This window comes from Dama dama, chromosome 33 (assembly GCF_033118175.1).
Source record: "Dama dama isolate Ldn47 chromosome 33, ASM3311817v1, whole genome shotgun sequence".
NCBI classification, from domain to species: Eukaryota; Metazoa; Chordata; class Mammalia; order Artiodactyla; family Cervidae; genus Dama; species Dama dama.
This window is the reverse complement of record NC_083713.1, coordinates 73,348,757-73,361,627: the sequence shown is the minus strand read 5'-3', so window position 1 is coordinate 73,361,627 and position 12,871 is coordinate 73,348,757. Positions and strand designations below refer to the sequence as shown.

General features: G+C 52.8%; 1 protein-coding gene across 4 annotated transcripts in view; it reads left to right on the top strand.

Moving 5' to 3' along the window:
* TFCP2L1 (transcription factor CP2 like 1) overlaps positions 1–12,871 on the top strand; it is a 63,901-nt gene that overhangs the window by 33,389 nt on the left and 17,641 nt on the right. For all 4 annotated transcript variants that reach the window (XM_061135806.1, XM_061135805.1, XM_061135804.1 and 1 more), the window contains 5 exons: positions 5,396–5,472; positions 6,011–6,116; positions 6,766–6,872; positions 8,306–8,458; positions 12,246–12,356. In XM_061135806.1, the coding sequence (XP_060991789.1) occupies positions 5,396–5,472; positions 6,011–6,116; positions 6,766–6,872; positions 8,306–8,458; positions 12,246–12,356 (554 nt within the window). The remainder of the gene's footprint in view (positions 1–5,395; positions 5,473–6,010; positions 6,117–6,765; positions 6,873–8,305; positions 8,459–12,245; positions 12,357–12,871) is intronic.

Genomic DNA, 12,871 nt, shown 5'->3' with positions numbered 1-12,871 from the left:
GGCTTCCCAGGTGGTGCTAGTGGTAAAGAACCCACCTGCCAATGCAGGTTCGATCCCTGGGTCAGGAAGATCCCCTGAAGGAGGACGTGGCAACCCACTCCAGTATTCTTGCCTGGGAAACACCATGAGCACAGGAGCCAGGCAGGCTGCAGTCTATGAGGTCGCAAAGAGTCGGACACGACTGAGCACAGACATATCACACCCATCCCTTGATTCTAAGACCAACTTTTTTTTTTCCCCACATTTCACAGTTCTGAAATTAGAACAGGCTTTACTATCATACCGTGTAGCAAACAGAGGATTTTACAGACAAGGAAATGTTTTATCTAGGGTCATGGAAAAAGTCGAGTTGTCCTCCTAGGAATTACCTTTATTTCTAGTCCTAAAGGGGAGAAGGAAGGAGAACAAAGTACCATCTTGCCTGGGGACGGGGTTGTTGAAGTACTTTATATGCCAGCAGATGCTGTGGGTAGACTTTAACCAGCGCACAGAATGAAACCAGATGCCTTCAGGAAGGTGACGGTGAGAGAGAGTCCTCTGTCCTGCAGACCACACCCACCAAGTTGGCTGGGCTCAAGTTTCTGCCCCTGGCTCCATCCGCCACTGACTAGCCGTGTGAGTTTGTTCAAGTCAGGTAACCTCTCGGAGCCTCTGCTTCCTTCTGTCAGATGGGACTCATAATCTAAACTGCGCTGTTGATTCTGGTGAGTTAATCTCTGGGCAGACTTTGACGCTGAGTCAGCACCCAGTAAATGGAAGCTGTTAGGTGTTTCCGAAAAGGCATGTTTCTCTCCACCCACCTCCTGGCCACTGTTTTGCTTGGGGGTGAGTTTCTTGATCATTCTTCCCCTCAACTGTAGGAATCTTGCCTACTCTTTAAAGTCCATGGCAAATATTGTCTCCTCGTCCAAACCCTTCCTCCCCACCTCCCCATTCTGGGTGAGGATCACCCCCTTTGGATCTCCGTTGTTTCTTAGAGGCATTCTTATTTTTAGTTATTTTTCCTTCTTTTTAATTTTTAATTGAATTTTTATTATATAGTGGAGTAAAATGGCAACCCACTCCAGTATTCTTGCCTGGGAAATCCCATGGACAGAGAAGCCTGGCGGGCTACAGTCCATGGGGTCCCAGGAGTCAGACACGACTGAGCGACTAAACCACCACTACCACCATAGTTGATTTACAATGTCATTTTAGCTTTGGGTGTGTAACAGAGTGATTCATTTATATATACATGTATCTATTCTTTTATTCAGATTCTTTCCCCATATAGGTTATTATAGAATATTGAGTAGAGTTCCTTGTAATGTAGTAGGTCCTAGTTGTGTATTTTATACATAATAGAGTGTATATGTTAATCCCAAACTCCTAATTTATCCCTTTCCAGTTTTCCCCTTTGGTGACCATAAGTTTCATCTTCTAAATCTGTGAGTCTGTTTCTGTTTTGTAAATAAGTTCATTTGTGCTGTATTTTAGATTCCACATATAAGTCATATGGTATTTGTGTTTCTCTGATCTATTTCATGTAGTATGACAATCTCTAGGGTTTGCCTTATGCCGGTGCTGTTTGATGTATCCCAGAGGATTGCCATCCCTTTGAGGGCAGGAGTGTGTCTTGCAAACCGTATAGTTCTAGCACAGAGGAGCCTCGCAGAGACCCCTGAGTCCCTCCCCTGCATCAAACAGTACAGTGTTGAGCAGAACACACGAAGCCCTGGGCCTTGACAGGGCCCACTTTCTGTGGCTCCCACCCGTGCCTAGAAATGAGGCCGGCCAAGCAGAGAGATGCCCTCTTCCCCAGGTCACTTCAGCCCTGGGTCAGTTCTGCCGCCCTGCCCTTGCTCATCAGCCCCAGTGTTGGTGTTGTGCTGGGTGGGAGGGGGCTGGGGAGGTGTATCAGCGTTGAGGCAGCCCGGATGGAGAGGGAGCCAGGTGTCTGTCTGAAGCCTGAGCAGGGGGCGTGTAGAGCGCCTGGGGGACTCCGTGGGGAAGTGTAGGGGGCAGGTCTCTGCTGCTGGCAGAATGGCCGGGACCCCAGATCTGAAGTCCCAGTTAGTAGCTCTGCTCCCCGAACGGCTGCCTGTGATGCTCAGGCCTGGGAACTACTCTGTATGGCACGGGAGGTACTCCTGCCAGGCCTGAGCTGAGCTTGCCGTGCAGACCCTGGGGTCAGTGTTAATGGGACCGGAGGGCACCTGTAAACCCACAGCAATGACCATTTGGGCCTTGGGCTTCATGCCAGAGCCGGCTGCACTCTTCCTTGGGGAAGGTGGAGGACACTGGAAAAACCAGTTAGGGTGTGGGAGGCTCCATTTCGTGTAGCTGTCAGGGGAGTGTTGGCTCAGGAGCCCGGAAATGTTATGTGAAAAATCTGGCTTTTTCAGAAAGGTACTGGTGTTGGTTCAGATCAGCAAGACCCTTTGGAACCAGCATAAGGGCAGGGCAGGAGTTTGGGGTCTGTGCCTTTTCCTTCTGACGGGATGTGTCCAGCAGGGCGACCTGAGCGGCTTTCATGGTCCTGGCCTGAATGGAGAGGGAGCCAGGGCTGGTGGAAGCCAGCTGGACAAGTCCTGCCTTCCTGAAGGAAGAAGGAAGCTTCGCTGAGTGGGCATCTTTGAGTCCAGCCAGCATTGTGTCCATGACCATACCACTGGGTCCCTCTGCTCATCTCCCAGGATTCACATGGCATTGGCATGTGGTTGTTAATGCTCAGCAAATACTTGGAATGAATGACTGATTCCAGAGTGTCTGTCCATTATGTTATTCATTGAGGGGAGGGCTATAGTAGTTTCATGCGGTTGCTTTAACAAGAGAACTACAAACATGTTGGCTTAAAACAAAGCAGAAGTTTATTCTATCCCGGTTCTGGAGGCCAGAAGTTGGGAATCTGCCACAGCTGTGGGGGCTTTAGGAGAGAATTCGTTCTTTGCGTCTTTTGGCTTCGGGTGGCTCCAGGCACTCCTTGGCTTGTGGCCTCATCAGTCCAGTCTCTGCTCCATGGTTCCCTGCTCCCATGATTCCCTGCTCCATGGTTCCCTGCTCCCATGGTTCCCTGCTCCCATGGTTCCCTTCTCTCATGGTTCCCTGCTCCCATGGTTCCCTGCTCCCATGGTTCCCTTCTCTCATGGTTCCCTGCTCCCATGGTTCTCTGCTCCATGGTTCTCTGCTCCCATGGTTCCCTGCTCTCATGGTTCCCTGCTCCATGGTTCCCTGCTCCATGGTTCCCTGCTCCCATGGTTCCCTGTTCTCATGGTTCCCTGCTCCATGGTTCCCTGCTCCATGGTTCCCTGCTCCCATGGTTCTCTGCTCCATGGTTCTCTGCTCCCATGGTTCCCTGCTCTCATGGTTCCCTTCTCTCATGGTTCCCTGCTCCCATGGTTCTCTGCTCCATGGTTCTCTGTTCCCATGGTTCCCTGCTCTCATGGTTCCCTGCTCCATGGTTCCCTGCTCCCATGGTTCCCTGCTCTCATGGTTCCCTGCTCCATGGTTCCCTGCTCCCATGGTTCCCTGCTCCCATGGTTCCCTGCTCCCATGGTTCTCTGCTCCATGGTTCCCTGCTCCCATGGTTCCCTGCTCCCATGGTTCCCTGCTCCCATGGTTCCCTGCTCCATGGTTCCCTGCTCCCATGGTTCCCTGCTCCCATGGTTCCCTGCTCCCATGGTTCTCTGCTCCCATGGTTCCCTGCTCCCATGGTTCCCTGCTCCCATGGTTCCCTGCTCTCATGGTTCCCTGCTCCATGGTTCCCTGCTCCCATGGTTCCCTGCTCCCATGGTTCCCTTCTCTCATGGTTCCCTGCTCCCATGGTTCCCTGCTCCCATGGTTCCCTGCTCCCATGGTTCTCTGCTCCTTGGTTCCCTGCTCCCATGGTTCCCTGCTCCCATGTTCCCTGCTCCCATGGTTCCCTGCTCCTTCTCTTCTCTGTGTCCTCTTACAAGGGCACCTGTCATTGGATGGAGGGACCTCCAGGACAAACCAGGATCATCTCTCCTCACCTCAACATCCTTAACTTAATTGCATCTGCAAAAACTTTTTCTAAAGCAAAGATAATATTCACAGGTTCTGGAGATTAGGGTATGGACATATCTTTTGGGGGCTACAATTCAACCCACTCCAGGGAATCTTAATATTTGTCTAATCATTGCTTTTTAGATATATATAACAAACCCTGTTAACCAATGGGTTTGTGCTGCTCCTAGCTGCGTATATATCTATATCTGTGTCTTTCTCTGTATTAGGTTTCTTTTTTTTTCATTGATTTAGGTTCAGTCCTTCCCCATTGAGTGTCTGATAAACAATCATTCATGTTAACACAAAACTCTAGGAAATTAACTTTTTAATCTAGTGGTAACTTGGATTAAATCTGCAAAACCCAGGGAAACCTGAGTGAGGTCTGGGGTTTAGTTAATTGCAGTGTGCCATGGTCAGTTTTGATAATGTACCATAGTGAACTCAGATGCCACCCCTGGGGGAAGCTAGGGGATGATACTCAGGACTTTTGTGTACTATTTTTGTAACTTCTTGTGAGCCTATAATTATTTAAAAATAAAAATTTTAACAGAGTTTGGATTTACCAAAACCAATGATGAAATCATCTGTTCTCTCTTATTTGCAACACATCCATTGTTTAGCTGCAATGTGCGGCAAGGTGTTTTAGAGCTGTCGCTGAACTTGATTTGGAAAATCGTTGACATTGTTTGATAGGTGGTCTTTCTGTCTAGGAATGTCTTGTATTTTTTCAAGGTATGCTTTATCTTCCAGTCAAATGTGTGTAACTCATAGATACTTTAAATTTTGGGGTTTTAAGTTTGTTCTTATGAATGTATCTTTTCCCCATCTGTATTCTTTAACTGGCTCTTGCTGGTTATATGTCCCTGAACAGAATCCCCACACCTTTCAAATACGTGAAATTCTTTTAGCTTGAGAAAATGCTCTTCATTCTGCAGTTAGAGACAATGTTTAACAGGTTTTTATTCGTTCCTTTAAACCTGCTCTCAGAAAGGGTCCATCTGTTCAGTTATTAAATGTAGATTTAAGTGTTTGTGTTCTCCATCCAAGTGTATGGGAGATGTCCTTTATAAAGAAATACAAAGTTGTGCTCTGTAAATGTAATGCTGACTGTGTTGTTTTGGATTCTGTCTTTGAAAGCCGTAGAGGTGCTGTCTCTCTCCAGGGGTCATGTGCATTACCTGGGGGGCCCTAGGTCCCTTGCCAGGTCAGATGGACAAATGGGGTGTCCTGTCCATAGTGTGATCTGAACTTTTCTTGTCCCTGGCTTTTCTTCTCTGCTTTGATCGCAGAGCCATGAGGCCTGGGTGGGCATTGAGAAGGCCTCTAGCTTGGCGAAGCCCCAAATTTGAAAACAGAAGTGGAAAATGTACCATTAACCTCCCTCCAGGTCAGTCTTATGAAATCCGACTGCTGGAGAACAGGAAACTGGGAGACTTTCAGGATCTGAACACAAAATATGTGAAGGTAAGGCTCCAGTCTGCACCTTGCCTGGGCACCTGGGGGTGCTTGATTGGGGGCCTAATACCTGGGCTTGCACTGGGGGTCAGGAGTGCCTGGGAGGCTTGGGAAAAGCTCCAGGGACAGAGGTGGGCTCCAGGTCCCTGGAGCGTGTGGTGTGAGGGGCCTTGGTCAGGCCGGCAGTGCTGGGAGCTGATGGCTGGGTCGTACAGACTCGGGTTGCAGCCTGGCTCTGTCTCTTCCCAGTGTTTTCTGGGCCTCAGGTTGCTCACCTGCACAGAAGGTTTGTAAATGACCCATGTGTGCGAAGCACGCGGCAGCCCCTTGAGAGCGGGGCATCCCTTGCAGTTTGTGCTGTTGTTCGTGTTGTTGGGGTTCCGAGGAGGGACGGGTGACATGAGGAGCTCGGGAGAAAGGCCTCAGGCCGAGGGCCTCGGAGGAGGAGAGGTCTGTCTGATGGGGGGAGGGTCAGGGTGGGTTCCCGCGGGCCTCTCTGGGCCCCGCACTCACTGTTCTCCCCCCGCCACCCCACCCCGGCCCCCAGAGCATCATCCGCGTGCTGTTTCACGACCGGCGCCTGCAGTACACGGAGCACCAGCAGCTGGAGGGCTGGCGGTGGAGCCGGCCCGGGGACCGGATCCTGGACATCGGTGGGTTTCTGGGCTGAGTGGCGGTTCTTCCCTGGCCCCATCCGGACCCAGCCGTGTGCAGGGCCTCTTGCCACACTTCTGCCCTGTGTGAAACCCCATGGGAGCTGGTGGGGGTGACCACAGCATCAGCCTGCCCTCCGGGAGCACCCCTTTTGGGGTGTACGTGGGGGGGGGGTGGCATTTAGGAATAAGGACCTATCGTCAGGAAGTGAGAAGCAGGGAAGCCTTCACAGAAGGATCCTGACTTGATGGAGGGCAGGGTGGGCATCAGAGAGGGGGCAACGGAAATGCACCGAGGGGTTAGGCTGTGGTCCACAGGCTTCTTATTCACAAAACTTGGGGCCAGGTGGGTTTTGGAATTCAGAAGTTGGAATAACAGTAGGCTGTGTCGACCCACAGTCAGGTCACACTGCCAACAGGCCATGTTCTTGTAGCCATGTAGAGTGACGACAGGCAATGGAGCGAAGGCTCGGAATAGCTTCATGGGGATTCAAGTCAGGATTCTGCCAAATGAGCTTTTCAGAACCTAGCTTTCAGAACCCTTGGCGTTTCAAATTGTGTAAGGAGTTTCGACCTGTAATAGGAGTCCTTCCCGAAATATTGGGAGTGGCTGACGATTGCACTTTTGTGTGTGTGTGTGTGTGCACAGATATTCCACTGTCTGTTGGTATCTTGGACCCCAGGGCCAGCCCGACCCAGCTGAATGCAGTCGAGTTTTTGTGGGATCCTTCAAAGAGAGCGTCTGCGTTCATTCAGGTGAGCAGGAAGGAGGTTGCCCTCTGTGGGGAAGTCAGAACTTTGGGGGTCCATCGTGTTGTTTCTCAAAACCATCCATGCGTGGGGCCTTGATGGGCTTTTGCCCTTGGCTGCAGGCAAGGAGGCTGAGAGGGAGGGTGAGTGGGGCCCAGAGCCATGAGACTGGTTGGTCACTGGGGCTAGGAAGAAGATTTGGGATGTTGTAGACTTCTGTGTGGGTGTTTCTTATCAATATGTAAGCTTTTTACACAGTAACTGAGTCCTAGCATAAATAATTTGAAGTACAATTTTTTTTCATAACTGTTTCTATTATTAAATGTTTAATTCTGAAGCTCCTGGCATGAAAGTGAAAGTCTTAGTTGCTCAATTGTGTCCGACTCTTTGCAACCCCATGTACTGTATATCCCACCAGGCTCCTCCGTCCATAGGATTCTCCAGGCAAGAATACTGGAGTGGGTTGGCCATTTCCTTCTCTAGGGGATCTTTCCAACTCAGGGATCGAACCCGGGTCTCCTACATGGCAGGCAGATTCTTTACCATCTGAGCCAAGAGGGAAGCCCATCAGAGCTTCTGCTATGGACCTGACCTTATGTTAAGCGCTACAGCGGATCCAGCTGGCCGAGGGCATGGCCAGGGCCCTGTGCTTCTGGGCTTCCCCTGGCTCTCTCACTCGCTGTGGGCCCCTTTTTGAACTTCTTGCTTTTCCTCCCTGTCTTATAAATTAGAGAATGAAAGCAGAGCCATGACCACAAGGCCTGGTTCATAGTAATCACTCTGTGAGAGTGAGTGACCTTTTTGCCTTGTGTAATTACAATGCTCGAATTGCATTTCAAAAGAATTAACATAATGTTATTGTTTATTGTTACAACAACATGTATTTGTATTGGGTTAGCCAGAAAGTTTGTTCTGATTTTTAGTACCACCTTACGGAAAAAACCGCAACTAACTTTTTCGCCAGCCCAGTATTAGGACAATGTGATTACATTATTATAGCAACCAGTACACGTCACGTGCTTTCGGTGTAGCAGGCACGTACCGGAAATAAAGAACTGGTTCTCGCTTCTGGCCTGGCCTGAGTAACCTGGGGACTACGGGACTAGGCTCCTAGGGACTACGCTGTGGTCCCTGCTCTGCGGCCTCTGGGATTTGTCCAGGCAGAGGTCCCCGGGGGAGGAGTGAGGGGGAGTTGCTGGGGTCAGTGGGCCTGGAGTAATGGCAAGGACTTAGCTGGTCAGGCAGGGCCTCCAAGGTCAAAGGATGGAAGTGAGAGGCTGTGGGGGGTGGCCAGTGGCCTGATGGAGTGGCCGGCGCTGGGGGACAGAGGGGAGGTGGAGGCGGGTCTGACTGTGGGTGGGCACATCTACTGGGGGAGGAGCGCCTGGGGGTTCAGGCCCCCCCCCCCCCCGGCTAACTGCCTGCTGCATCCCCCACAGGTGCACTGCATCAGCACCGAGTTCACCCCGAGGAAGCATGGGGGCGAGAAGGGGGTGCCCTTCCGGGTGCAGATCGACACCTTCAAGCAGAGCGAAAATGGGGAGTACACGGAGCACTTGCATTCAGCCAGCTGCCAGATCAAGGTGTTCAAGGTAGGACGGCCGCCAGCGCCCTGCCCACCGCCACCCCAGCCCAGGCCTGGAGGCCGGGACCCCAGAGTTCAGCAGCACGCGCAGCGGCCAGGAGCTAGGGGCTCCTGCCCCAGCTCTTTCACCCTCGCAGGTGGCCGGGCTCAGCTCTGCTTGGCCAGAGTGGTGGGACGGGCACAGCTGTAGATTTCAGTTTTCCTCCCAAGCGCGTTGACCACAGATTCTCCTTAAAAACACAAGTCAGGAGACCCCCTTTGAAGGTCCTGACCATGGATGTTATTTTTTTTAATGTTTTTATAGCGGTATAGTTAATTTACAAAGTTGTGTTAGTTTCAGATGTACAGCGCAGTGATTCGGTTATATGTTATCAATTCTTTTCCATTATAGCTTATTACAGAATATTGCATATAGTGCCCTGGGCTGTACAGTGGTCCTGGTTGGTTATCTGTTTTATACATGTTACTATGTATCTGTTAATCCCAGGGGATGCTGTTATTTGGGGCCCCAAGGCCCTTGTCCCTCTGCAATGGCCTCCTGGTACCGCCTCCCTTTTCCTTTCTTGCCTCACCCCCTGCAGTTGGCTGTCATCCTTTCTCATCCCATCTGTTTGGACAGATTATTTCCTAAGAATGCCTGCCAGTGGCGCAGCTCAGGGTGGCCCTAGGGGGAGGGGGCGACAGCAGAGTCCACGTCACTCTCTGGTGGGTGCACCCGCTCCGAGCAGGACCACTGGTCCCACTGCCAGCAGATCGGACCTGCCTGCCGGCCTGGGGAATCCCAGCAGGTGCCTGGGGACCGGCCCTGGTGCCTTCCCCTCTCCTCCTGGTCTTTCACGGTCAGGGACCTGGGGACTTCTTGATAGAGTTTCATCTGCTGGAGCTGGAGATGCCAGAGGGAGGGGCTGTAGAAACGAGGGCCTGTCCCAGAAGAAGCTGGGTCAGTGTTGATGTTCCTGAGCTAGAGATGGATGTGGAAATAAGCACCCACAGGTAGAACGGTCAGCCTGGTGGCAGAAGGCTCATGGGCCTGTTTCCCAACGGGATGGGGAGGCTCTGAAGCTGCCCGTGTCTGCACCTAGGTGACCACACGGCCGGGCAGCCAGCTTCATCCCCACTGATCGTGTCTGGCCACCTGGGGTCTGTGGGCAAAGGGTTCTGACGCCCTGGCCAGGCTCTGTGTGCTGGTGAAGGTGAGTCTGTCTCTGCTGCCAGAGCGGTGGCACCTCCAGAAACCTCCTTCAGCGTGGTGACGCCTTTAATCTGGTCTCCGAAGGAAGTTACATTTCTGCCCATATTTATATGCCCCTCCTGATGTTAAAAAAAAAAAAAAATTACCAAAGTTGAGTGGCTTAGTACTACATTCTCTTTTAATGCTGAAGTCTGAAACAGGTTTCACTGGGCTGGGGTCAGGCGTCAGGAAGGTTAAATTCCTTTCTGGAGGCCCTAGGGGAGAATCTCCTTCCTTGCCTTCTCCAGCTTCTAGAGGCATCTGCATTCCTTGGCCCGTGGCCCCTCCTCCATCCTCAAAGCTAGCATCACCCCAATCGCTCCATGCTCCCCCCAACACACACTTTAAGCTCCACGATTACACTGGGCCCACTGGGATGATCCAGGCTCCCCTTCCTGTTTTAGTCTCTCACTGTTGGCAATCCCGATTCCATTTGCAACCTTGCCCTCTTGTGCCCTAAGGTAATATCCTCCCAGGCTCTGGGAATTAGGATGGGGCCATCTTTGGAGAGCATTAGTCTGCAGATCCTGTTCACCGGTGCCTCTGGTCTTGGGTCCTTGATTCTGGACAGCTGGACAACCCTGGACAGCTCTGAGGCTGCACAGTGGGTGGTCTCTGCCTGCCCTGCAGTCCCGCCCTCTCTTGGCTGTGTGCAGACCACATCCCACCAGCCCTCTTCTGCCCTCAGGTGGGGGTGCATCCAGTGTAACGCCCTGGGATCAGGCTCTGGGCCAGGTGGTAGGAGGGAGGAGCAGTGTGTGCCAGGGATGCCCAGTTCTCCCCATGGCCCCTGCCAGCTCCCCCTCTTATACCTCAAGGCGGACATTCAGAAATGAGGGCTCTACCTGGCTCCTCAACACCACACCAGGCCTTATTGAGGGAAATGAGCTGGAAGCTGCTTTGGCATCTCCTGCAAGAGGGAAGGAGCATCTGTCACCCAAAATGAAAGTGAAAGCAACAGTGTTAGTGGCTCCGTCGTTTGTCTCCGACTCTTTGCGACCAAGCAAGAATGCTGGAGTGGGTAGCCATTCCTTTCTCCAGGGAATCTTCCTGACCCAGGGATCCTACCTGGGTCTCCTGCATTTCAGGCAGATTCTTTACCATCTGAGCCACCAGGGAAGCCCTGTCACCTGGAATGAGCTCCTCGGAATGCCTGAGGTGGCCTGGCCACCCACCCACACGAGCAGCTGAGATAGGTGTGCAGCAGGGCCAAGCAGAGCCCTGCCTCACTGCCCGCAACTCTCCCATCTCAGGTCACCCTGGTTACTAGGAAGCCCCTGGATTCTTGGGTTGCTGCCCTGGGGCTCTGTGGGGATGTCTTAGGACTCTCCCTTTCCTGCCAACTCCTTGCAGGGATCTCCCTGGGGCTGAGTGGTGTCCCCCACAGGCAGGCTCAGCCACGCTCTGCTGGTGATGCTTCTGGGCCGGGAGGAAGGGCCTACTTTCTGGGACAGGATGGAGGTGGGGCAGAGAAACCAGACGATGGGGGTCCAGCTGCCACACGCCTGGCTCTCCTGCTGAATACCAGATCTGTCACTCATGTCCCTGTAGGACCCCCAGCAAACCTCCCTCCCTCCAGCCTGGGTGTCCCCCCAAAGGCTATTTCCTAACTCCCCCTGAGTTGGGAGTCAGCAGCTGCAGCCTGAGGAGAGTGCCTGCCAGGATGACCCCAAAGGCACCGTGGAGTGGAAGGGAAGATTTTCCTCCCTGACTGCCCACCTCGTGTGGTCTGCCCCGTGCAGAATAAAACACTCAGTTCAGGGCCCTTCGGAGTCTTGATACCTGACCCCACCCACCAGACTGTGAACTCCGGAGGGGATAGTGTCAGTGGTCCAAACGGTCCCCATCAGCTGGGCCTGCTGGAGCCAGCATGGCGGCTGTGCCTAGCTGGGCTTCTGACCTGGAGGCTTGACTCGACCAGCACGTGGTTCCTCTCCAGTCTTGATGGATCACTGGACCCTCAGCCTCCTTAATCTGTAAATGAGGCCGATGGTAGTACCTGTGAGGCCTGGACACATGTGAATTCTCAGGTGCGCTGGGCGCCCAAGACAGGCCATGTCAGGATGGATGTTACCCTGCAGGCAGACTGTAAGCTGGGAGTGTGCCCGGACTCCTAAGTGTTAGGGGCAAGGAGGCCCTAGAGGTGGACCGCAAGTGTAGATGGAGCCCTGGCTAGCAGCTCCTAGTCTCCTAGGAGCAGCTCCTAGCTGCTGTCCGCTTCCTGTCTCTCTCCATGGGGAACCCAAGGAAGGCTCCTTGAGGGGTCCTTTCCGTTAGCAAGTGGCCACTGGTAAAGCTCTGCCCCAAGCGTGCCTGCCGGAGCAGCTGAGCAGACCCCATAAGAGTCTCTGAAGGACCAGTAGTGGGCTCTGAGCGCTCTTGGGGTGGGCAGGGGTTCCAGGCAGGAGGACCATGTATCGGATGCCTGGGAGGTGAGAGACAGGCTTTCCTGTCCATGAGGCCCTGCTTGGGGTGAGGGGCCACCCCTCAGCTCTGGACGTCCCGCAGACAGCTGCCTCTGCCGGCTTTGAGCTCACTGGGCCCCTGTGCTTTAAACTTGCAGCCGAAGGGAGCCGACCGGAAGCAGAAGACGGACCGGGAGAAGATGGAGAAAAGAACCGCCCAAGAGAAGGAGAAGTACCAGCCGTCCTATGAGACCACCATCCTCTCAGAGGTGAGCTGGGGGGCCTCATTCTGGGGTGGGGCAAGGGGACTGTCGGCTTAGATCCTGGGACAAGTGCCCGTTTGGGGTGGATGCTGCTTCTGAGAGCACCGTTCAGCCCTGGTGTGTTCCCCTGTCTGGAACTGCTATCATCTGAAGCCTGGTGTCCAGGGACATGTTTTACAAATAACTTCTAGCTCTCAGCTGCCGTTGGCACATTTCAAAATTAGGTTTTTTTTTTTTTTAAATAGATAATATATTCATGTGGTCCACATTGAAAAGGTATAAGAATCTCCATCAGAAAATGTCCCTCCCAGCACTCTCCAGCCTCGGTTTCTCTCCCCAGGGCGGTAGGTGACCCTGGGTCCTTCTCTGGCAGGCCCCACGTTCTCTGCGAAGGAAACCAATTCAAACAAGTTTGCCCCACGGGTGCTTTTTTTCCCCCAACGGTACACGAACACACACACAAACACACACACACAGTCACCATTCTAAGGTTGACTATCTTTATTTCCTGGCGTTTCTTA